Consider the following 24332-nt stretch of genomic DNA (forward strand, 5'->3'; position numbering starts at 1 on the left):
TCAGAGACAACGATAGACAGCTGCCTCTGATTGGGAACCATACTCGGCCAAAACAAAGAAATAGACAACATAGAATGCCCACCCCACATCACACCCTGACCTAACCAAATAGAGAAATAAAACGGCTCACTAAGGTCAGGGCGTGACAGAGCTATACTACTTTGTAACGTGTATCTTGTGTACTGTACTACTGTTGTGTTTACTGTACTGCATGCTATTTTGTTTTTGTAGAACTGAAAGACGACTATTTACAGACGAACAGGAGGCTGCCATTGTGCAAATGGTAGTTAAAAATGATGCCATAAGACTGTGGGAAATCTAGCATCTGTGGGACTGTGGGAAACCCTGCCATCTTCCACAACAACAGAATGAGCTTATCAACCATAGCCCGCATCCTTCAGAAACCCCATCTCCGTATAAAGCAAATCAACAGAAACCCATTCGAAAGGAATTCCCAAAGGGTAAAGGATAAATGGTACGAATATGTGCAAGTAAGCAATGTAGCAATGTATTACACTCTTGAAACATTAGAGACTCACTGATGTTGACAGTGAACTTTACTATACAGCAATTACAGTATTTACTGTCATATCAGAGAACAATGGAGTTGGATGCAAGTCCCATGCCCCTCGAACTCATATTCATAGATGAGGCTGGATTAAATTTAGCAAAGAAGAGGAGGAGAGGAAGGAACATCATTGGTCAACGCGCCATCATTGAGGTACTGTACCTGACCAGCGCGGGGAAAATGTCGCCATATGCTCAGCTATGAGCCACAATGGGGTCCTCCACAGAACACTGCCTATCTCCTTATTTTCCTGAACACCTTACATGACAATCTTTTTCAGCTAGAGCAGAGAGGGCCAGGTGATCCTGAGCAGCAAATGAATGTTCTAATTTGGGACAACGTGCGTCTCCGTCTGGCAGCTCAGGTCTGCAACTGCTTCCATGACTACCTGAGATGTAGTATCAGCAAACGTGTGTTAACAATTGGGAAAAATTGTAAAATGCATTCACAATATTTATTTTATTTTACACTCCACAAACTTCTCCTTTGATATTATCGACCCGACATGTTTTGGACTATATGGTCCAACTCAAATGCCAAATGTCACAAAGAATAAAAAACTTTTTTTTAGATTTAGCTGTTCAGTTTAATATTCAGAAAATGCCATTTTACTTGACAACTGTTTCGTGCATAACACTGCAAACCGCGCATGTGCATCCTGATTCCAGCCCAAAGTAAATGGTCCATCACAAGACATCTGGTTCAAGCAGCCTTTCATGTCAGATGTCTGTGTATACTGTATCTACAGTATTTATGTGTATGTGTGTGTTAGTGTGTGTGTGTTAGTGTATGTTAGTGTGTGTTAGTGTGTGTACGTGTTTGTTAATGTGTGTGTCTGCGTATGTATCTTAGAGAGACTAGAGGAGAAACACTCACTGGTATCCTCTGTCCTGGTCTTGGCTGAGGCTGGACTGGGCTCTCCCATGCCCACACTGTTGCGGGCCACCACCCTGAACTCATACTCCACCCAGGCGTTCAGGCCCACCACAGTGGCTGTCAGTGTGTTGCCATTGATCACCTCAGGAACTGGAAGTGGAAAGTAGACCATTATTATCATCCTGGATAAACATAGTTATGGTGTGCTTTGTTATGTACTGTATGGTAGGTGTATAAGCTACCTGTGTCCACAGCCTGCCAGCCCACAGTGAAGGGGGTCCGGGCTTGGATGATGTAGCCGGTGATAGGGCTGCCGTTGTCCCTGCCGGGGCTCCAAGAGAGCTGGGCCGTGCTATCTGTGATCTCCTCCACTGCTACTGTGTCCGGGCACCCAGGGGGACCTGACTCAATCAGACAATTAGCAAAGTGAGCCTCCACACCGCACCAGCACTCCCACCACCACCATAAACACCACCAACACTACGCCCCCATTACCAACTCATCATCCTCTTGCCTTTACAGCTGGTCCAATGCCATCATACTCCCTCTAATTAAGCTCTGTGTCCTTGATCCGGCTTCACAGGGACATTTAATGTAGACATGGGATATGTGAGGCTGAGAAGTGATTAAGAGCATGGGATCACTAACGCCAGACAGGAACATGGGAGGGGACAATTTGTGAAACATATGCGTGTGTTAGGAAGATGGACAGTGAGAGGAAGTGATAGAGAAAGAGAGATAGAGAGCGAGAGAGAGATTGAGTGAGAGTGACCGCAACACTAAGAGGCAAAGAATGACAGACAGTGTTCATGGATATCTACTCCAAAGATGGTTGCATGCAATGATGTTGTTGTTTGCTCCACTGTTCCATTATTCAGATGTTTCTATGGTATTTTGTCGGTATGTAAATTAGCCAATTAAAGTTCTCTGTAATAAACAATGGCTTTCCAAAACACCTGGGACAGCTATTACAGGGTGTTATGAGTGTGCATACCAATGTAAATCACTAGAGATAAGCTACAATAATGAGAGATGATACACTACGCCAAACACATATCAACTACCACTGTGGAAGCTGCGTTCACAAATGTACCAGTGCCAGAGTGTGCGCCATTTTCAAATTCAGCAATGTGAAATATTGTCTTTCCATTTTTTCTAAAATATGTCATAAAAATGTTATGTTTTCATTACACAAATACCACATATCATTACATTGTATAACATGCTATGTCATGAAATGTAAAAAAAAATATTTAAGATATTTATAGATATTATATACATGTACATTTGTCTGCACAGTTCTCACCAAAATATGACTACCACATCATATTTGTCATAAAGGTAGCTTGACAGCAAGTTTAATTAACCAATATTCTTCATATAGGCCTAGAAAATTAAGTGTGCCTTCTAGATTCCAATTTCAGCTCCAATTTATTGCATGAATCAATTTTAATTCTGTCAAAGTTCTTGCAAGATTTTTCATTGCAATCTCTAAGGTCAAGTATTCACAGCCGACACTATATTGTATTTCAACATTCAGACTTTTCTAAAGAACTTAAAATGTCATCACTTCAGAGAAATTAGTCCCTGTACAAATGTGAATCTCATAGCCAGAGTGAACTGAACATGAATTCCATAGAGGAACCCTTACAACCTTAACAGTCGGTTCTCTTACCTTTCACAACCAAGATGGCCGAAGCGGACAAGCTCTCCACGTCGGTGTCGATAACACAGACATATTTCCCCCCGTGATTCAGCTGGATGTTACGAATCATCAGATCTCCTGAAATGCTCTACAAGGGATAACAATAACACAATAACAAAAAATCTGCTGTAAGATCAAGATTCTAAAGGAAATACACTCTGAACTGTTTCATCATTCTCTCTGAGCAATTGCATGTGTGATCCTACTGTAGGTTGACTAATAAATACATGTATTACATCAGAACAATAAGGGGTGGTGCCCCTACCTTATTTTTCTTTCTAAGTGTGACTGTAGCTTTAACATTGAGGAAGCTCTGTGCACAGAGCTGCATGTGGTCCTCAGGCCACTGAGTCTTGTGACACACAGGAACCAACAAGAACGTCAGCTGTGTTCTAATCAAACAATCCTGTTGGCTACCCTTCAGGCACTGCATGTTCCCCTACTCAGCCTCGCACAGGACCCACAAAACAAACAAACACATTTCGGCTAATTGGCAAGATGATCCTAATTATTCCATAATTACATAAGCCAGATTAGATAAAAAATGTGTATGTCTCACAGACTAGGAGCTAATATTGTTCTATATAAAGCCATGTGCTCTTTGAGATCCTAAAACTGATAAACTGTTGAAAAACCCAAAGATGAGCAAGATGTGATGAAACACGTTGTGTACATTTTCCCGTCTGCCATGGAGGTTTAGTATAGTTACATAAATTAATGTGGAAGAGCGATACAAGTAATAGTATTCATATTTTAAAGTGAGTGATATGGATCATATTTACAGTCTTCAGAATGTATTCATAACTCTTGACTTATTCCACATTTTGCTGTTACTGCCTGAATAAAAAAGGTAATAAATATAAAACATTTTATCCATCTACACATAATACCCCATAATGACAAAGTGAAAACATGTTTTTAGAAATGTTAGCTAATTTATAGAAAATTAAATACAGAAATATCTCATTTACATAAGCATTCACATACCCTTTACTATGACACTTCAAATTCAGCTCAGGTACATCCAATTTCCTTGAGATGTCACTACAACTTGTTTGTAGTCCACCTGTCACCAATTCAATTGTTTGGGCATGATTTAGAAAGAAATACAACTGTCTACACAAGGTCCCGTAGTTAACATAACTGTCCGTAGATCTCCGAGGTAGAATTGCGATGAGGCATATATCTCTGGAAGGTTATAAAACAATTTCTAGAGTGTTGAAAGTTTCCAAGAGCATAGTGGTTTCCATCGTTGGGAAATTGAAAAAATACCCAGACTCTGCCTAGAGATGGCCGTCCGACCAAACTGAGGAACCGGCAAGAAGGACCACTCTGACAGAAAATCAGAGTTTCTTGGCTGAAATAGGAGAACCTGACGGAAGGACAATAGTCTCTACAACACTTCACCAATCTGAGCTTTATTGGAGAGTGGCCATACGGAAACCACTCCTGAGAAAAAGGCACATTAAAGACTCTGAGAGCATAAGGCAAATGATTCAGTGGTCTGATGAGCCAAACATTTTACTCTTTGACCTGTATGCAGCTGTCTATCACCATCCCTACCGTGAAGCATGGCAGTGGCAGCATCATGCTATGGGGATGCTTTTCAGCGACAGGGACTGGGAGACTGATAGGGATAGAGGGAACAATGAATGGAGTCAAATACAGACAAATGCTTGAAGAAAACCTGCTTCAGAGTGCAAAAATGTAAGTTCCAACAGGACAATGACCCCAAGCATACAGCCAAAGCAACGCTTAGATGGCTTCAGAACAAGAATGTGAAAGTCCTTGAGTGGCCCATACAAAGACCACACTTGAATCCCACTGAAAATCTGTGGAAAGACTTGAAGACATCTAACTTAACAGAGCTTGAGAAAATCTGCAAGAAAGAATGGGAGAAAATTCCCAAATCCAGATGTGTAAAGTTGATACAGACATACACAAGACGACTCAAAGCTGGATTCGCAGTCAAAGGTGCTTCAACAAAATATTGACTCAGGGGTGTGAATACTTATGGAAATTACATATTTCTGTATTTCATTTTCAATACATTTGCAGAAATGTCTAAAAACATGTTTTCACTTTGTCATTATGGGGTACTGTGTGTAGACGGGTGAGAGAAAAAAAAGGGGATCTACCTGGACCACTGTATCTGCAGTTAACTATTAGGCACATAGCAAGGCTACCATCGCTCTCGGGAGTTGGACTCACATTCCAAAAATCCAGGGCCAACGTTCACTTGGTGAAGTGGTCTGTTACACATACACAGCATGTCATCCTTCAGGACTTAAAATGGAGTATGCTTGTGCAGAGATGATTCACCTGAGGGCTAGCCAGGTTAGACACACTCAAGTCACGCTAGATTTCATCAACTCACTGGGCAGTGACCACAACTTGGCTTGGCTGCAATTGGGTATGAACGCTAGAGGTCTTCATCAGTCCAAAAAGTTAGACCTGTTCCGAAATGGACCTGGGGCTTTCCCACCCGGACACGATAAATATTTGTTTATATATAGAGAACCATTCTAAACGGACCTGAAGACACATACCTGAGACCCGTATCAGATCCGACCTAGACCCGGTTCCCGGGTATTCGGGTACAGGTGGATCTGTGAAAACCCTCTAATGAACGGCCTGAGGATCCTCACGTTTCGGAGTCAAAGACCAAGCGGAGCAGAGTGGCAGTTATGTGTAGCTAAGGGATGGCATGGCACTCCTCTCCTCTGAGAGGTTAACATGCTTATGCCATGTCTACGTCTGACATGCCAGCCAGCAGATGTCTGACCGGAGAACGAGGGGTTAAATCCCATGCTTTGGCAGGCAGGAAGCTATGAGGCAGATCTGGTTTAATTATGTTAATTCATTCATCAGAAGCTGTTGAGAGGAGCTGGTAATCTCCTTGGGCATTGGGATATGGAATCTGTGAAAACTCTTTCTCATTATGTGTGTCCACATGTCAATGTCATTTGTAATTTCCACGCAGGAGTGAACTTAGCATGACCACAACATTGGAGGGGTTCAACTCCAATACCAACCTCAACTTTGATCCATTCATTAAGTTTTTTTCCAACTATATCCATACAATGAACCTGGGGTGAGGAATGAATCCATAAAACAGTGAAAACATTTTCCTACAACTATTTGGCAGAGACAAGTGCAGAACAAATTAATATCAAAACTGAACACATATTTTCAACAAAGAGTAGTCTCTTATCGTTAATTCAAGGAATTAGGAATTTTACAGGTGCCAAGGCTTGCCCTTGGTTAATGCCAGCCAACTCATTATAAAACTCTTTCAGGGCACAAGATTCATAAATAGGTATGCAAATTAAATTACAGCAAAGAGAGATGATAACAAAATGTTCTCCCTTGAGGTGGATGGATGAAAAGTAAAAATACTTTTAATTAATCAGGCTTATTCCACCATAGAAACATCTTACGGATTAGCATGATCTCCTACGAAATGGTGTGGCTTTTCACCTTTATATTGTCTTGTGGATAACATCGCAATTCATATGAGCTGTCCGATAGACAGGGAGACGAAATATGCATGGCAGATTCATTGAAAAAAAGAAACTATAGCTTGAAACAATGGAAATTAAATTCAGCCTATTGAAGCAACACTTCAATGATGAGACTGCTGCTAAGATTTGATCCCAACACATCCTTCATTTGTACTCTTCTTGAATACACATTTAATAAAGTAGCCTACTGTGTGACAATAGGGCTTTTAGATGTTTTTAAGATGTAGCCAACCTATTATACAGAGATTACACAGTTTCCAAATAAGCCATATTGTTTTGCATAGTCTGCCACACTGTGTGAAAAAAATATCCCACACTCTTAGAAAAAAGGGTGCTATCTAGAACCTAAAAGGGTTCTACATGGAACCCAAAATTGTTCTACCTGGAACCAAAAAGGATTTTCCTATGGGGACAGCCGAATAACCCTTTTTTCTAAGAGTGTAGAATAGCCTCACAGCGGTGGTACAATGCTGCTGATGACTTACCCCTCCTACTCTGTCGAAATGGTCGGCATCCCTGTGGAAGTCTATGAGCTGCCCGTTAAATTCCCAGGAGAAAGACACATCCAAGGCCGGATCGCTGGCTATTTGGCAGGGCAGCACGATACTCTCACCAACAATGATCTCCATGTTAGCAGGCCTCTGGGTGATTCTGGTGGGCTCTGTCCAGACAACGACAGTTTAGTATGCATCTTAATACTCTCTGGGTGGGAACTACTAAATTCAAACTCTAGTGTTTAAGATTATAACTATATCAAACTATTGTTATGACAAGGATCACCATAGCTACATGTATCTAGCTTCTAGAACTTAATTTTCAAACTAGTGTTGCCTCACTAACATTTAACAACATTTCTGGTTGACACTTCGTATTTGCATGGTCAATTTGGGGGGAAATGTTTGAAGTAGGATTATGCAAGCAGAATACAATGGTGGCTGCAGTGGAGTATGGACATTGTAAGAGAAAGGTCAGGATAATTAAATTCCATTAGATTAAAGGGTTCAGCTGTTGGCGTATGACCTAAAAAAGCTAATGAGAAAAACAATGGAGGTAGTGACGGACGTTTACAATACATGTACCTGATAACTGCACCAACACATTACGTCACCACACCCATAAATAATGACCTTCACTTAATTGCTGTATAATAATGTATTGTCTATTTCACCACTCTCTCTAGTGAAATCAATTCCAATTGCTTTAATTGCAAAATTACAACCTTGTCTATGTACAGACAAAATAGTAATGACCAATTGAAGTTGTACGGACAGAATTGTAACGATCACTTTCATTAAATGTTAGGCTGGAATTATTGGTACAATAATCAGTACAAGACAGTAGATAAAAATATCCGACAGTAAGGACAGCGGTTGATGTTAAAAATGGCAATTACGTTAAAATCATGAACCAAAATGAATATTTTTTGGGAGATGCCTCGGGCTTATTGTGAGAACATGTTATGATATCACACCTGTGATAAGGAGTCTTCCGGTGGTGCTTGCAGTCCCAAACTGATTTTTAGCGATGCATGTGTAGCTCCCCGCATCCCTTCTGGTTGCATTGACAATCTTCAGTGTCCCGTTGGCAAGCAGAGTAATCCTAGGGGATAAATAACAGAGATTCTGAGCTGTTGCTTGGGTAGAGAATAGAAGAGCCATTTTTGAATCCAGTCCAAGTGCTAGGATGCATAATAGCCTTCCGTTTCAACATCATTTACATTTTTCCTTGTATTCCAAAAAGAAAACTGAAAATTGACTTTGCATTTAGCAATTTCCTGTGAAATTGGTGTCCTAATGCCAATCATTCTACCCAGGCTTGTCATCCAAGAGATGGTTATCTGCATGTGAATTTTTGAATTTAAACAAAATAATCCTGACTGAAACCTGAATGACTGAAATGTAGGTATTTGCATATGCTAAGCATTCAATATGCACAGACTCCGCATACAACATTTACTATCTATATCTACATTTTTCCAGGGGTTTGTTTTCTTCTCATCAGCCTTTCTCCCTATTCATCCCCACATCTGCAAATATTCTAATCACACACAACTGCCCTTTGTTCATGCTGGGTTTCACACTACCTCTCGTTTTTCTGCACGATCTCATTGCTTTTCTTCCACAGGCTAATTGCCCGGGGCGAGGCTTGGGGCTTGCACTCCAGAACCACTTCACTGCCTGAGCGAGCTTTCAGCAGGGGCTTCAGTGGATTCTTGGAGAAACTGGGAGGTGATGCTTTAGGAGACAGACACAGGATGGGGGGGGGGTGGTGAAGAAGACAACTTGAACCAACTCCCAGATCAACTGTGCTGAGCTGAGATTGACTGTCATTCCCTCCCTTCTTCCCCAATCCAATGGCATCAAAACCATGATCTCCATAGGAACTGCTCCAGAGCTTCAGTGATGAAGCCATGTCAGCGATGAAGCCATTTCCCCCCTCCCCCATAGAGACCAGTCCTCACTACACACTATGGGCTTCTCTAAATGTTGGGCTTTGTCTGTCATCATCACATTTTGTCAGTCATCATCTGAGACCCCCAGTGTCATTAAATATCAAGACAGAATTGGATTTCTCATCCAGTCAGTCAGATAGAACTCAGCAAAGCTCTCCGAATAAATCGATATGTAATCTACATGAGAAAGCCCTCTGATGCCACTGTGCAATGCGTTTGTAGTATCAAAATCAATATGATGAAATGATTGAAAGTAAAATGAGACACTCCATCAGATTCATATTTTCTTCTCTGGAGCCGAAGTGGCATTAAATGAGGCTGCGAGTGAATGTTGAAAAGGGCAACGGCAGGGTGCTAGTTTTATCTTTAAGAATATGATCAAACACACAGCAATCTAGACACATAAAAAGCAGAGAAGAAAGCTATCTTACCTAACACCATTAGCTCAGCGCTGGAATAAATAATGCCATGTTTGTTTTCAGCCACACACTGATACATTCCGGCGTCTGACAGGTTTAATGCTGCTATGGAGAGAGCCCCGTTTTCGATTTGCACCCGGCCCTGTGGACGAGAAAGCAAGCAGATCTGCATATGTATTGCTGGAGCAGTCTATTATGTCCACAGGCGCAAATGCAATTACTTGTACACCATGAAGAGACAAGAGAGGGGAAGAAATAACACTTTATAGCACCCTGTTCTGGTATGTATGCTCAGATTGGGACTAGGATAGGGTGAGGGGTTAGAAAATGCTGACCTGCTGCTTCAACAAAAACAAAGAAAGTGATGTTGTCAATAGCAGTAGACCACTAATAAGCTATTTATTTCCCATGGCCATCAAGTTGGAAAAGCCACTAAAACAAGTCAGAAACATTTTTCTGCTGATGTCTTACTCAGACTGAATTTGAACTCCATCAGCTGTTCAGAGATCCTGAACCACAGCACACTATGTGGAGATGCTGATGTGGTTTAACATGCAAGACTCCATACATACCTCTGCCATTAGGTTGTCTCCATTCCTCAGCCAACTGTAGGAGGGCTTGGGTTTTCCGTTTGCCTTACACTCCCAGAACAGGTTGTCCTCAATGGACAGGGCCCCGTCGATCATTGTTTGCAGCCAATGGGGTTTCGCTATGAAAAGAGGGAATATGCAGATGTCAGGGACACGATGTGTCAAAGAAATAATGATGATAACAAGGACAACGGAGCCAAGACTGAAAATAAATTGTTATCGTGGACCGCTGACATAATATCAGAATTTTGCCTTAACAGTTTGAATGAATATTTCATCATTGGATTCTCCATTCACCGAGCTGCCAGGACAGTAGCCTCAGGGAAATCGAGAGGGGGAGGGGTATGCCTCTTCATCAACAGCAAATTGTGTGCTGACTTGAGAACAATGAAAGTCTCGACCCATTGTTCACCCATCTTGGAATGCCTGATGGCCAAATGCCGACCCTTCTACTTCCCAAGGGAGCTTTCAGCTGTTATCGTGACTGCTGTATACATCCCACCTCAAGACAAGAAATATAACAAGTTGGCAATTAATGAACTGTTATATACAAGCAGGAAACGTACATCCGGGGGCTGTCTTTCTTGTTTGCCGGCGATTTTAATTCCACGTCATTAAGACACAACTTGCCTGGACTTCGTGATGGGCCGCCCCCCAGGTGGTGAAGGTAGGAAACAACACCTCCACTTCACTGATCCTCAATACAGGGGCCCCACAAGGGTGCGTACTCAGCCCCCTCCTGTAATCCCTGTTCACCCATGATTGCATTGCCACACATGCCTCCAACTCAATCATCAAGTTTGCAGACAACACAACCATAGTAGTCCCAATTAGCAACAATGACGAGACAGAGTACAGGAAGTAGGTGAGGGACCTGGTGGAGGGGTACAAGGAAAATAACCTCTCCCTCAACATTAACAAAACGAAGGAGCTAATCGCGGACTTCAGGAAAAAGCAGAGGGAGCAAGCCTCTATCCACATTGATGGGACCGCAGTGGAGAAGGTGGAAAGCTTCAAGTTCCTCTGCGTACATATCACTGACGATCTGAAATGGTCCACCCACACAGACAGTGTTGTGAAGAAGGCACAACAGCGCATCTTCAACCTCAGGAGGCAGAAGAAATTTGGCTTGGCCCCTAAGACTCTCACAAACTTTTATAGATGCACAATTAAGAGCATCCTGTCGGGCTGTATCACCGCCTGGTACGGCAACTGCACCGCCCGCAACTGCAGGGCTCTCCAAAGGGTGGTGCGGTCTGCCCAATGCATCACCGGGGGCACATTGCCTGCAGCACCCGATGTCACAAGAAGGCCAAAAAGATCATCAAGGACATCAACCACCGAGCCCCAGCCTGATTCACCCCACTATCATCCAGAAGGCAAAGTCAGCACAGGTGCATCAAAGTTGGGACCATGAGACTAAAAAAACAGCTTCTATCTATAGGGCATCAGACTGTTAAATAGCCATCACTAGCCGGCTATCACCCAGTTACTCAACCCTGCACCTTAGAGAATCACTGGTCACTTTAATAATGGAACACTAGTCACTTGAATAATGTTTACATACTGCTTTACTCATTTCATATGTATATACTGTATTCTATTGTACTGTATTTTAGTCAATGCCACTCCGACATTGCTCATCCTAATATTTATATATTTCTTAATTCCATTATTTTACTTTTAGATCTGTTTGTATTGTTGTGAATTGCTAGATATTACTGCACAGTTGAGCTAGGAACACAAGCATTTCGCTACACCTGCAATAACATCTGCTAAATATGCGTATGTGACCGATACGATTTGATTTGAACAGATCCATATATGATGGAATCTCAATTGCACTCCACACTGCCCTCACCCACCTAGATAAGAGGAATACTTATATCAGAATGCTGTTCATTGACTACAGCTCAGAGTTCAACACCATTGTCCACTCCAAGCTTGTCACCAAGCTTAGGACCCTGGGACTGAACATCTCCTTCTGCTACTAGATCCTGGACTTCCTGATGGGCCGATCCCACGTTGACCTTCAACACGGGAGTCCCACAGGGGGTTGTGCTTAGTCCCCTCCTGTACTCCTTGTTCACCCACGACTGCGTGGCCACGTACAACTCCAACACCCTCATCAAGCTTGCTGACGCCACGACGGTGGTAGGCCTGATCACCGGAGACAATGAGACAGAGAGGAGGTCAACCTACAGGGAGGAGGTCAGTGATCTGGCAGTGTGGTGCTGGAACAACAACCTCTCCCTCAACGTTAGTAAGACCAAGGAGCTGATCGTGGATTACAGGAAACTGGGGGGCGAGCACGCCCCCATCCACATTGACGGGGCTGCAGTGGAGCGGGTCGAGAGCTTCAAGTACCTCTGTGTCCAAATCACTAAGGACTTAAAATGGTCCACTCACAAGTGCACAGTCATGAAGAAGGCGCGATAGCACCTCTTCCTCCTCACGAAGTTGAAAAAGGTTTGGCTTGGGAATATGGTATTGGAACTAACCCAGCTTCTTACTTTGTTGTGTTCTTCTTATTTATTTTCTTGTGTGTTTTTAGTGGTACCTTATGTTATTTTTTGTGGTATATTGATATTGATTACTGCATTGTTGGTTTTGGAGCTTGCAAAAAAGGCATTTCACTCTACTTTTGCACGTGACATTAAAACTTGAAACTTCACACAGCCAGGTTTTCTAACAGATGACCAAGGCCAAAGTCAGTATTCTGACTCCAAGCCTCCATTTACAAATTTGGGTATCTATTACAACAGCACATTGACTCATAAGTGTCTTTGGATTCATTCAATGTAAAATGGATCACTTACCCTGGAAGGCGATACGACCTCGTGCAGCGTTTTTTCCCCGGCTATTTTCTGCCACGCACTCATACGTCCCTGTGTCTTCCTGCTGGAAATGTGGAATTTCGAGAACAGCATTGGAGTTCTTCATCTTCACCTTACTGGGAAATGGGACGCCGCTGGTTCTCCTCCAACTTATTTCTGGGACTGGGCTGCAACACAATGAGGAGAAAAAATCCCTTATGACGACTGTCTGTCAGTCTGAGGTGAAAAAATTTGATTAACTGTACAGAAGCTTCTTCTGTGTAATGGAATTCAATTTTTCTCTAAAGAGGAGGCTGCCAAAGCCTTTAGAATTAATGTAACCATACAAATCTGGAAATCTGGCTTTCATCCATTTTCACTGTATCAAATTTCAACAGCTTTGCCTTCCTGGACATATGAAAGGATGTTTGATTTTCACATCCTCACAATGTGCTACTGCTTTCTTTACTCCTCTGTAAGTCTGTGATACTTGACTTCAAGACAATGAGTAATATCACTAATGTTCCAGCATCCTATGAACAGCAACCTCCTAATTACGAAGACCTGCATAACAAATAAACCTGCACTCGCACAAACACGTGCACGTTCACTTACTTTCCCAGTGCGAAGCATTCTAGTTTTACCGTGGATCCCTTCGCAGCTGGAACAGTGTCAGGGAAATTAACTTCTATTTTCGGTTCGTATTCACCCATTGCTCCTATGAAAGGGAGACAATACACAAACAGCATTTTGGCATCAATGATTAATGGCACACACACTTTACGCCTTGGAAGACAAGGCTCAACAATAACTTGGGCCCAGAAACACAAAGGTCTTTGTGTGTGGAACAGAAACGATCACTGAGAGGTTGGTAAGAGGGAGAGAAATGGAAAAGGTTTCTTAAAGATTCAAAGAAGAATACACCTGGGGGAGGGGATGGTATGTATTCATCTCCTGTGGAGATGTGACTCTTTTCAGACTGAATCTAATATTCAAGCTGCTAGGAGGGCAACAACTCCACCCAATGACTTTTCCCTTTGAGGAGGTAAGGTTACACTTTGTCTTTTACCAAGTACAATTAGCATTATAGACTATCTGGAAAGAATGGTCTATTGTAGACTGTGTATAGTCTGCCAATGCTTTACACGTTGAGCGAGGTAGACTATTTGATGTTGTAGCCTGTGTAGCACCTATCTCTTTATAAGGGGCATAATCTGGGCAGCTTGTGCAGTCTGATCAGCGTGTATGTTTACATAAAGGATGGGATCTTACCGTCATTCCTCAGGACCAGTGGTGTAGGAGAGCTGAGGACTTTGCCCTTAGTGATGCTATTGTTGACCACACAGGTGTAGTTGCCCACATCAGAAGGCTCCACTTTAGCGATGTACAGACTTCCTGTCTCCTGGGAGATGAATCGACGACTATCTTGCTGGACAAAATAGGGGTACTCATTGAAGATCCATGCAAACGTCAGCTCTAGGAGGGAGAGGAATGTGACAGCGGTAAATACAGTAGTAGTACTGAACAGTAACGTACATGTAGACATAGTAGTCAACATTGAAAAATGCCCTTTTGAAAATATAATTTAGCATGTATGCGAAATGTTTCAGTGTAGATATATCCTATTGCTGAAATACTGTACTAGAAATCAAAATAAATGTTCTTCTCCTTTTTTAAGTTTCCTTTCAAGAAGATACCAGGCAAATGCAGTAGAACAGCTATCGCTGCACAAGAAAGAGCGTCCAAAGGAAAGAGAGCAAACAAAAATGGATTACAGCACCGCACTGACACTCTCATGACACATGCCCTGTTCTCTAGTCTGAGTGACTCTGGACGGGGCTTTCTTCCAGGCTTGTCTCATGCATGCCATGCTTCTCCTCAGCTAACAGGCCTAGCATAATTAAGAACACAGAACACAGCATTACTGAGTCATCTTGAAGAGAGCACAGATTCACAGGCGTGAAGTACTGTAGCAGTAGCCTATCCACAGTGGTGTGGAGGCGAGAGTGTGTAGGGAGCTACAAGGTGTGTACGTACTGTCACTCATTTCCTGTCCCCCTGGGAGCAGAACGCCTTGCAACCTTGGCTGCTGGGATCACGCTTTGGCAGTCGGTTTAATGAAGCCAAAACTAATTCATTCTGATGAAGCAAAGCAAGACCGGGTATCACTGACTCTAAGCTATGTGGCCAGTGATGAACAGCGATAGCATTTGTCAAGCAAATACAAGTAAAGAGGAAAATGAAAATATAGTGCAACAACCTCTTTTCTTATTGAACTCAATAGCCATTTATGTAACATGCACAATGTTACAAACATGCCATAGCTACAACACAAAAGGAAACCATCCCTTAATTGAGCTCTAAACAAATATTTATGATGGAGCAGAGCCCTAATGCAGTCACTTTAGCTAGCAACAATATTTCATTTGTGGCCATGTCTATGTAACATGAGATATAATGTGTCATTTGAGAAAACATCTATTCCAACATTTGAAGCCGCTGAGGCAGAATAAAAACCTGCAGGGATGTCTTATAGTCAGTGGGTAACGATGGGCCCAACGAGTTCAAGGTTGTGCGTGACATTCATGCTTCACAATGCAATGAGAGCAGTGCTACGCTTACTGGGTCGTATTCTCTTGTTCAAATAGGAAAACCAAACAAAACACAATACTGCTATGGTGACAACAACATGCCTGGCATAAGATCATTTCTGAGCAAGAGGCTGTCGCTGTGTGTTTCAAACTGGCTACACAAGCCCATTATCACCTCCTGCAGCTGTATACACATGCACACACACACACACACACACACACACACACACACACACACACACACACACACACACACACACACACACACACACACACACACACACACACACACACACACACACACACACACACACACACACACACACACAATGTGTACAATACAAAAGAGAGGAACCTCTAATGGGTCATGTTTAAAGGGATACTTCAGGTTTTTGGCAATGAGGCGCTTTATCTACTTCCCCAGAGTCATAGGAACCATGTATACCATTTTTATGTCTCTGTGTGGAATCTCTCTATGAAGGAAGTTAGAGTTGGTTTGCGAGCCGTTAGCGCCATGATACCCATAGATTCCCAGTCATGGAGCTAACGCTAGTTAGCAATTACGCTAGAGTTAGTTAGCAACTTCCTGAAACTGCACACAGTCATAAAAATGATATCCACAAGTTCAAATCAAATTATATTGGTCACATACACATATTTAGCAGATGTTATTGCGGGTGTAGCGAAATGCTTATGTTCCTATGTCCAACATTGCAGTAGTATTGAACAATTCACAACAATACACACACATCTAAAAGTAAAAGAATGCAATTAAGAAATATATACATCTTAGGACGAGCAAAGTCAGAGTGGCATGGACTAAAATACAGTAGAATAGAATAGAGTATATACATATGAAATGAGTAAAGCAGTATGTAAACATTATTCATTATTCAAGTGAATAGTGTTCCATTATGAAAGTCCATTTCTATGTGCAGTGGCAAGAAAAAGTATGCGAACCCTTTGGAATTACCGGGATATCTGCATAAATTGGTCATAAGATTTGATCTGATCTTCATCTAAATCACATCAATAGACAAACACAGTGTGCCTAAACTAATGACACACAAATGATTGTATTTTTCATGTCTATATTGAATATATCATTTAAACATTAACAGTGTAGGTTGGAAAAAGTATGGAGTCAGAAGTCCAATCAATGAGACGAGATTGGAGATGTTGGTTAGAGCTGCCCTGCGCTATAAAAAACACTCACAAAATTTGAGTTTGCTATTCACAAGAAGCATTGCCTGATGTGAACCATGCCTCGAACAAAAGAGATCTCAGAAGACCTAAGATTAAGAATTGTTGACTTGCATTAAGCTGGAAAGGTTTACAAAAGTATCTCTAAAAGCCTTGATGTTTATCAGTCCACGGTAAGACAAATTGTCTATAAATGGAGAAAGTTAAGCACTGGTGCTACTCTCCCTAGGAGTATCCATCCTGCAAAGATGACTGCAAGAGCACAGCACATAATTGTCATTGAGGTTAAGAAGAATCCTAGTGTGCCAGCTAAAGACATACAGAAATCTCTGGAACATGCTAACATCTCTGTTGACGAGTCTACGATACGTGAAACACTAAACAAGAATGGTGTTCAATGGAGGACACCACAGAAGAAGCCACTGCTGTCCCAAAAAAACATTGCTGCACGTCTGAAGTTCGTAAAAGAGCACCTGGATGTTCCACAGCGCTACTGGCAAAATATTCTGTGGACAGATGAAACTACAGTTGAGTTGTTTGGAAGGAACACAACACTACGTGGGGAGAAAAAAAAGGCACAGCACACCAGCATCAAAACCTCATCCCAACTGTAAAGTATGGTTTGGGGCTGCTTAGCGCCTGGACAGCTTGCCATCATCAACAGAAAAATGAATTCCCAAGTTTATCAAGACATTTTGCAGGAGAACGTAAGGCTATCTGTCTGCCAACTGAGCTCGTCAGAAGTTGGGTGATGCAACAGGACAATGACCCAAAACACAGAAGTAAATCAACAACAGAATGGCTTCAACAGAAGAAAATAGGCCTTCTGGAGTGGCCCAGTCAGTCCTGACCTCAACCCGATTGAGATGCTGTGGCATGACCTCAAGAGAGAAGTTCACCCCCAAGAATATTGCTTAACTGAAACAGTTTTGTTAAGAGGAATGGTCCAAAATTCCTCCTGGCCATTGTGCAGGTCTGATCCGCAACTACAGAAAACATGTGGTTGAGGTTATTGCTGCCAAAGGAGGGTCAACCAGTTATTAAATCCAAGGGTTCACATACTTTTTACACCCTGCACTGTGAATGTTTACACGGTGTGTTCAACAAAGACATAAAAATGTATAATTTGTAGTGTGTTATTAGTTTAAGCAGACTGTGTTTGTGACTTAGATGAAGAACAGATCAAATGTTATGACCAATTTCTGCAGAAATCCAGGTAATTCCAAAGGGTTCACAAACTTTTTCTTTCCAATGCATATGAGCAGCAGCCTCTAAGGTGCAGGGTTGAGTAACCGGGTGGTAGCCGGCTAGTGATGGATATTTAACAGTCTGATGGCCTTGAGATAGAATCTGTTTTTCAGTCTCTCGGTCCCAGCTGTGATGTGCCTGTACAGACCTCGCATCTGGATGGTAGCGGGGTGAACAGGCCGTGGCTTGGGTGGTTGATGTCCTTGATGATCTTTTTGGCCTTTCTGTGACATCGGATGCTGTAGGTGTCCATTTCAGATTGTCAGTGATGTGTACGCCGAGGAACTTGAAGCTTTTCAACTTCTTCATCTGACTCTGAAGTAGATAAAGGGCGTCATTGCCAAAATCTCGAAGTATCCCTTTAAAGTGAGTGGTGGTCCTTTCTAGCTCAGTTGGTAGAGCATGGCGCTTGTAATGCCAGGGTAGTGGGTTTGATTCCTGGGACCATCCATACGTAAAATGTATGCACGCATGACTGTAAGTCGCTTTGGATAAAAGTGTTTGCTAAATTGTATATATTATGGTCCTGCAGCAGGGTCAGCCTGTATGTGCAAAGTCCATTATTCAATACCAAGGAAAGTTGAACTGAGTAGGATTGCGATCACACACACTTCAATAGCAATCTCAAATGTGCAGAGTCATTCATCTGTAAAAGTTGAAAATAGCATGAATGATAAACAAGATATCCCAGAAAGTTTTGTTGTTTGTTTTTCCTCTAGGGTATAGAATAAATGAGTTTGAAAAATCCCTTTGAATTCTACATTCCATTTGAGTTGGGATAAGTTACAATTGATTATGTAATCCAGGTTTTAAAATCACTTTGCTGGGAACGTATTGCCTAAGGATCAGGTTAAGCCTCCAATTTGAGGAACATCTTTTCATTTAACCCCAGATTTGTCTCTAATTGAAGGAAATAGTTCAGAATGAAAAACAAACAGAGGCCCATCACGCACGGCTTTATTCTGCAGACATCTGTGCGCAATGCGTTTCATGTGAGGTTGCTAGCTGGAATGATTGCTTTGAGGGCTAACAAATAAGGTGTTATGAATAAACAGATTGTGAACACCCCGAATAACTTCTGTATATGCACTAAAATACTTAATCAAAGATTTTAATGGGATACAGAAGAGCGGTACCTTTCCAGTTATTCATAGATATCTCTAATAAGGAAAAAACATACCTCCAGAATGCATGGGTGGTCCACATAACAAAACCACTCCTTGGCCCTCTCGGACATTGACAGCACTCCGTGCAGTTTGGGTCTTGAAGTTATCTAGGTCTAATCAACACAAAAATCAAGCTTTAGTGTTACTACAGAATGGATGAACATGCATTATAAAGCATAATGGACAGTAAGCACTAACATGAGTAGCATCATGCCTAAATACAGTTGACAACTCAATCAGTATCAGCCAATGTGTTTCCCACTGTGGTTAGAGTTTCACCAACACATGCATCCGTTATATTGGATGCAGGAAACCATTCACAGGTACAGTGATTGATTGCTTTAGAACACACCCAATGCTATACAATACTTTGAAAGGCAATTGTAACATTGAACATTATTGATGGACTTGAGTATGTGATGTATACCTAACAACACACAGTTGTTATGATAGCAGCAGGAGATTAACTTGCAAAGGAATAAAAAAGAGAGGAGGAAACTGGAAGAACTGAACAAACACAGAGCACATGATGAAAAACAGGATTCAGTGCCAAGAGCAATAACCAACATCATTATTAAATACAGTGTAATCTTGCACTTAGCTTCCCCATTGATACTCTGGGCGCAATTCATCCCTGCAAATGAAAGGGGAAAAAGCTGACAGACTGAGCTTGTACCTGGGATGATGAAACGTTACTCTGTTTCAGTGAGTGATGGGCAAACCACTGTACCCCTGTGCCTAATGACTCCGCACCCTTGGGCTGGCAGCCCTGCAGTCAGGCCCCGAACACAAACAAAAGAAAGTCAATGTGACCGTTAAGACAAACTGGGAAAAGAGAAGGATTATAGAGGGGAGTGGGAGAGTGAAGGGAAGATTAATGAGCCAGTCTCTGATGACCGTGGTGAAATCCAACACGGCCAAGTCATAGCAGGATTCTGTCCAGGCCACGCGGTGGGTGGCCATCTTCTAACAGAGCAGTGGAGAACTAGAACTCTCAGCCAAGGTGCTGATTCTAAAGCAGGAGGAGGAAGGCTAGCTAGGCTATCTACAGACAGGTGGTGCAGGCTGGTTGGAAAGCATAACCACACAGCTGCAGCAGATCATGACGATAATATTAATTTCAAACAGTGGGGGTTGGAACTAAAAGGTAGTAATCAGTTAAGGTAGGGAGAGGAGGCCCACCTATACTCCTCTCTCCTCACACAGAAAGTCACAGCAGGGACTGGTGCTAAAATGCAGCACTCTGCAGGCTGGCTCCACCCTGTCTGTAGCAGAATGAGTGCTTCCTCTAGGCTAATATGTCTCCTCTGCACAGACTCCAACTCTGAAAGGCAACAAGAATGTGTCGGGAGGGAAGCCAGAAAAAAAAAATATAGAGGTATCTTGCAAACTCTTGCAAACTCTTCAGGTTCATTCTATTTCTATCACAAAGGAATTGCAACACAAGTCACAAGTACTCCCTGGAGTGGCTTCTACCAGTGTTTGATACAATTGTATTACAGTTGTGTTACAGTTGTTCAGAAATTCAATGTAAGTAGGATGAAGTTGATGGCCATAACACATCACAAAAAAGAAACACATCATCAAAATGACAGTTGAATTGTGGAGACAGGAAATGGAGGAAGCAAGCCATCCTTGTCTATGGCAGCTTCTTCATTACGAGGAAAAGCTAGCAGCCTATGCAGCAACCCTCATGTATCGCCAATACCTCCTCTGTGCATTCACCTACTAGACAATAAATATCAAGCAGCTTCCCTCCTCATCTAGGCCCCACAAGTGAGATTCATTATCCAGCCCATGAGGGTAAAGGCAGTCAATCTCTTAAGGGGAAGGAAAGGCTCTTTATCTCTACGACATGATCAATAGTGAGACGACATGATCAATAGTGAGACGACATGATCAGTGAGAGGGGAGAGGTGTCGCTACAATGTCTGTCTGTCGGCTCTCTATATGGTAGAGAATCATGCCAAAGCCTCATATTCATATAAATGATTGTGTCTGGTTTGCAACGTCTTAAGCTTTATTTGTGTTGTTTTCCTTTCAAGTCCAGATCGCAGACGCTGGCATAGATTTGCAAAGCATCAGTCAATACCGAGTGAGCACAGATGCTGTCAAAGCTGGAAACACAGCGACTAATGAGAATCAATGGAGTCAGAAGTTGCCTTACCCATTTTGTTGCATCTGACATTTCATTCAATTAACCCTTAAAAATATATATTTGAAGCAAACCAAACAAGAAATCTGAATTCTAAGGCCACAGCACACACACACACACACACACACACACACACACACACACACACACACACACACACACACACACACACACACACACACACACACACACACACACACACACACACACACACACACACACACACATACATACAGATGTGTTAAAAATAGCCCAATCACTTACATGCAAATTGTAGAGTGGCTCGGCAGCTGAGGATGATCCCCCATGTGTTGAAGGCAGTGCACTGGTATATCCCCGTGTCTTGGTCCCTGTCCAGACTGTTAATGATCAGGTTGCCTCCAGACATGTGACGCCGGTAGTCACTCCCAAGATCAATGAGTGTTCCGTTAAGCGACCATCTGGAAAGACGCAAACACAATCAGTAGCCGGGCCTCTGGAGATGCACACTCACAAACATTTATCATTTGGATCGATTTGATGGGTGCAGGTGGCCATTATTCTGTGAACACCACGAGACAGGAAATATCAAAACATTAGTTTGAATCTTTATGATTCCCTCATGATAAAGACAATTGAATCAAATGAAAGATATTGGATATAATCACCCTGTAATTGTTGGTGTTTTTAGCATGAGACTTTTCATAATGTATTGGGTTAGCCTAGCTAGCTGCCTTGGCATTTCAAAGACTGGCCTATTTGTTTCTATTGTACATAATTGTATTATGGGAAAAATGTACTTCACATCTCACATTAATGACATAAAATAATTTTCATGAGTCATAGCACAAAACAAATAATATTTTCAAGTTGTCTAAAAACATCAATCACCAGCTATGATAAATACCAGGATATACACTGAGTGAGGTCAAATAAAGTAAAATATAAAATGTTTTGGACTGTTTAGTACTAATGATTTGCTGCAATAAACAATTTACAAATAGGAAAACTAATTTTTGTTTTTCCAAAGTGAGACAGAAACCTAAAAACGAAAAAGGAAAATGAACGAAGCTGAGAGGCATGATAAGTATGGATTATTTTCCACTTAAGAAAGAAAGTAATTGTGAATTATTAGGATGAGACTTTGATCCAGCTAGCTTGAACAATGCCATTCTGGGACAGTGAAAAGACAATTCCAATGATGAGCAAAATAAATCTATATTATTTTTCCCCTTTTCAGTAAACTAACGAGCAGAGAAAATTATTCTTCACACAGCCTTAAAACCAGCCATGACTCTCCCCAGACTCCCGCCTGACAGACTACAAAAGATATAGCTGTCTTTCATGTTGTTGACTGCATTATTCATCTATCACAGTGTGGTTTTCACTTAATCAGACATATTTTGTCACCATTCCAGATACCAAAATTATTTTCAAAATGTTTGACGTTACAGTGTGTGATGAAGCCTATGTTTCCTGGGCGCACAAATATGAACGCAACAAACAAGGGAGTTTGATGACTTATTGAATCTCAATTGCTTTTAAAAAAAACAGCTTGTTTATACATGTTCCAAACGGCTCTGTTGATACAGTATGATTCATCACGTTACCATAGGTATACAGTCGATAGAAGGAGGATCTCACATGTGTAATCTCGTCCTAATATTTATATATTTCTTAATTCCATTCTTTTACTTTTAGATTTGTGTGTATTGTTGTAAATTGATAGATACTACTGCACTGTTGGAGCTAGGAACGCTAGCATTTCGCTACACCTTCAATAACATCTACTAAATATGTGTGTGACCAATACAATTTGATTTGATTTGATTTATAATAAAGAGGAGAGGGGGAGAGGGAGTGGTGGTCTGGTGGCTAGTTATATTCGCAGCCGCCCCAGAATATCTGAAGTTAATGGGAGAGGACAGTAGGCAGGCTGAGCAGATCAGACACCCCTGGAGCAGATGGCTGAGCTCTGCCTCTGCTGGGTGTGATGGTGTCTATGCACGACACATCCAGTCACTATGCCAGCCACCCGATCTAGCAGCAGCAGCAGCAGCAACACCTTAAACTGCAAGCCTGAACAGTGGGACAAGTTGTCAGAGACACCCCTCACCTGCCACCACTAAGTAGCCACCAGAAAAAGCCTGGTATGAAACCCCCCTGAGGGTGAAGGCTAGGTGACAGAGCATGTAACTCCCATCACATATAGAGCACCCATTCCATGAGAGTAAGAGTAAACAACAAGGATAGACTACAGTGCTGCAGCTAGTGTAATTTCACCACAACACAAGCAGCTGTGGAGTTATTTAACCTGAACCAATATAATTGAAATCACACATTGTCGTCATACAAAATAAATCCCAAATGACCAAGCAGTCATCACACTGAGATGTTATTATCACTCCACCAATTAAACCCCATGCGGACATAACTATCCTTTGCCATCCACTATCCAAAACATGAATTATCCATGTTAGCATAGTCATATTGTATTTGAGTCATCACCATCATCATCACCATCATCATAATATGCAGTGATGTGAATCTCTCTAACAGTCAGTGAAATGGTTCTTATCACCTGTGAGGTTGTGAGCAAAACCTCAAATATGGAGGCAAAAACATTAATTTAGACAGCCAGCTCCAATTATATTTTTATTGTGAGAGTATAAGATTGTTGCAAGCAGCATGCTGTGACCTGTATAGCAGTCTGTGCCCTCAAACCTGTTGCCAGCTCCGGACTAATGAGGGCTAGGGTTGCAAAGGGTGGGAAACTTTCCGGTATATTTCCGGAATTCTTCCATGGGAAGTTAAGGCCTGGAATTTGGGGGATTTTGCTTAAATTCATAAAAAAAGTTAGCTTATAACAGTGAACCTTTTTTTGTGGGATACACATAAGGCAATTCTAGGTCTTGTGGCATATTTTGGTTAAACTGTCCACAATTCAATGGAATTGCAACCCTCTGCATGCACAGTGCATTCTTCCATCACATGTGCAGTGCACTCTTCCATCACATGTACAGCTGATTCTCAAGATCTT

General features: G+C 41.9%; 1 protein-coding gene across 1 annotated transcript in view; it reads right to left on the bottom strand.

Annotated features, from left to right (window-relative positions):
• The window catches only part of LOC106565730 (contactin-3), a 92148-nt gene that overhangs the window by 13049 nt on the left and 54767 nt on the right, over positions 1-24332 (bottom strand). The window contains exons 4-16 of the mRNA XM_014133161.3: positions 21578-21753; positions 19173-19271; positions 14223-14426; positions 13566-13668; positions 12954-13138; positions 10117-10253; positions 9557-9686; positions 8757-8907; positions 8145-8272; positions 7159-7334; positions 3120-3237; positions 1687-1845; positions 1445-1594 (exon numbers count right to left, since the gene is read on the bottom strand). Of these exons, the coding sequence (XP_013988636.1) occupies positions 1445-1594; positions 1687-1845; positions 3120-3237; positions 7159-7334; positions 8145-8272; positions 8757-8907; positions 9557-9686; positions 10117-10253; positions 12954-13138; positions 13566-13668; positions 14223-14426; positions 19173-19271; positions 21578-21753 (1916 nt within the window). The remainder of the gene's footprint in view (positions 1-1444; positions 1595-1686; positions 1846-3119; positions 3238-7158; positions 7335-8144; positions 8273-8756; positions 8908-9556; positions 9687-10116; positions 10254-12953; positions 13139-13565; positions 13669-14222; positions 14427-19172; positions 19272-21577; positions 21754-24332) is intronic.

This window comes from Salmo salar, chromosome 12, assembly GCF_965601325.2.
Source record: "Salmo salar chromosome 12, fSalSal1, whole genome shotgun sequence".
NCBI lineage: Eukaryota > Metazoa > Chordata > Actinopteri > Salmoniformes > Salmonidae > Salmo > Salmo salar.